The sequence below is a fragment of the Chiloscyllium plagiosum genome, chromosome 37, assembly GCF_004010195.1.
Source record: "Chiloscyllium plagiosum isolate BGI_BamShark_2017 chromosome 37, ASM401019v2, whole genome shotgun sequence".
Classification (NCBI taxonomy): domain Eukaryota; kingdom Metazoa; phylum Chordata; class Chondrichthyes; order Orectolobiformes; family Hemiscylliidae; genus Chiloscyllium; species Chiloscyllium plagiosum.
The window spans coordinates 9,544,103-9,545,762 of NC_057746.1; the positions used below are offsets into that span (position 1 = coordinate 9,544,103).

A 1,660-nucleotide genomic window follows, 5' to 3' on the forward strand; every position below is an offset into this window, starting at 1 on the left:
CAATGTTGAACCATGATAGAGAATGGGGGAGTTCCAGTCCTGAAGGAATTACAATGTAAGGGATGTGTGATGCCGTGGGGTGATCTACAAACCTTGATGCTGGCAGAGCTCCCGTGACTCTTCTTTTAATTCTCGTCTTCTTCTCTTCCCTCTAGCAAATGCGGTCACATTGCTGACACTCCAACTGAGGGACTGCGGTCTGTCTCGGAGCACTCGAATGTACCTCAAGTCCATGTCCACGGCCGATCTGCTGGTCCTCATTTTCTATGTTCTGCTCTACCGTATCCTCCTCCCGCGTTTCCATCATGTCTTTTACTTGTATACCTTCGGGTGCCGTCTGATTTCAATCCTGATCGCTGCAGTGATTGACTGCTCGGTCTGGCTAACAGTGTCCTTCACCTTCGACCGATTCGTCATCATCTGCTTCCAGCGATTCAGAAGAACATACTGCTCCATGAAGTGCGCGACGTTGATAATTACAGTGATTTACCTCCTGACCTACTCCAGGAACCTCCCCTATTACTTTGCAATACTACCCATCCATGTGCACAATAACATACAGTTTGGCTGTAAGACAAATCCCAACATTGACACATCTCCCGCGTGGCGAGCCTTCTATTGGCTCCACACTATTTTAACTCCATTGGTCCCCTACGTTTGCGTGGTTCTGCTCAACCTCCTGACTATTAGGCATGTACTTGTGGCTAGTCAGATCCGGCGGGGATTTCGGGGAAGTGGAGGAGAAGCGGGAGACCCTGAGATGCAAAGTCGGAGGAGAGCGCTGATGTTACTCTTTGCTGCCTCAGCAAGTTTCATCATCCTTTGGATGGCGACAGTTGGTCTCTTCCTGTTTTCGCGAATCACGAACACTTACTTTTACCGGGACTTTAATGATCCATTTGCTATTGTCAATGAAACCTCGCGCATGCTTAGGGTTCTGAACTGCTCTACAAGCACCTGCATGTATGCGCTTACACAAGCAAGATTCAGGGAGGAGCTGAGGAAAGCCATGAAATATTGTGCTAATAGGATTAGTCAGTTTGTGACGGTGGCAAATGGATAGAAGTCAATGTGAAAGAAATTTTCTTTATCCCATTAACAGAATGTAATAAATAAACAATGACACTGCTCATTTTTTGAGCAGATATCATGACTGTAATGTTTCACTCATGACCAGCTTTACATGATCCATATACCATTAAAACCAAAACAGCAATGAAAGAGCAAAGCAGCTGTCATTCTAGAATTATTAAATGCCACGTATTAGAGACCAAAATAATATGCCATTCATCTTTGAAAGAAACGTACTTGAAGAGTGTTCTAAAACAATTCATGTGTTCGCGAGCATGCAGTTAAATATTCGATTATATTCAGATAAAAGCTTTACCCTTAAACAGAAGAATTTGGGAAATCACAGGAAAATGCCAAGACTAGGTTTTAGTTTGTGATAGACTCTGTTAGGAATGCACGTTCCAAGCTATGAAATAAAGCAATTGTTTCTATCCAGAGGTAGGGTCACTCGACTGCACCAGAACCTCTTGCCAAAATACCTTACCTAAGCTGCTTCATCACATAAATCGTTGGTCTGATAGGCAAAACTTCGAAGAATATTGAAAAAAATGAATAAGGCATATGGGTTCGAAGGTTTCATCATAGAACA

General features: G+C 43.5%; 1 protein-coding gene across 1 annotated transcript; it reads left to right on the top strand.

The window, feature by feature from the left end:
- The first annotated feature begins 217 nt into the window (after positions 1-217).
- On the top strand, positions 218-1,063 carry LOC122541214 (probable G-protein coupled receptor 139). The gene has a single exon (XM_043677837.1). It carries the CDS (start codon positions 218-220, stop codon positions 1,061-1,063), a length of 846 nt encoding a protein of 281 aa, XP_043533772.1.
- The last annotated feature ends 597 nt before the right edge of the window (positions 1,064-1,660 follow it).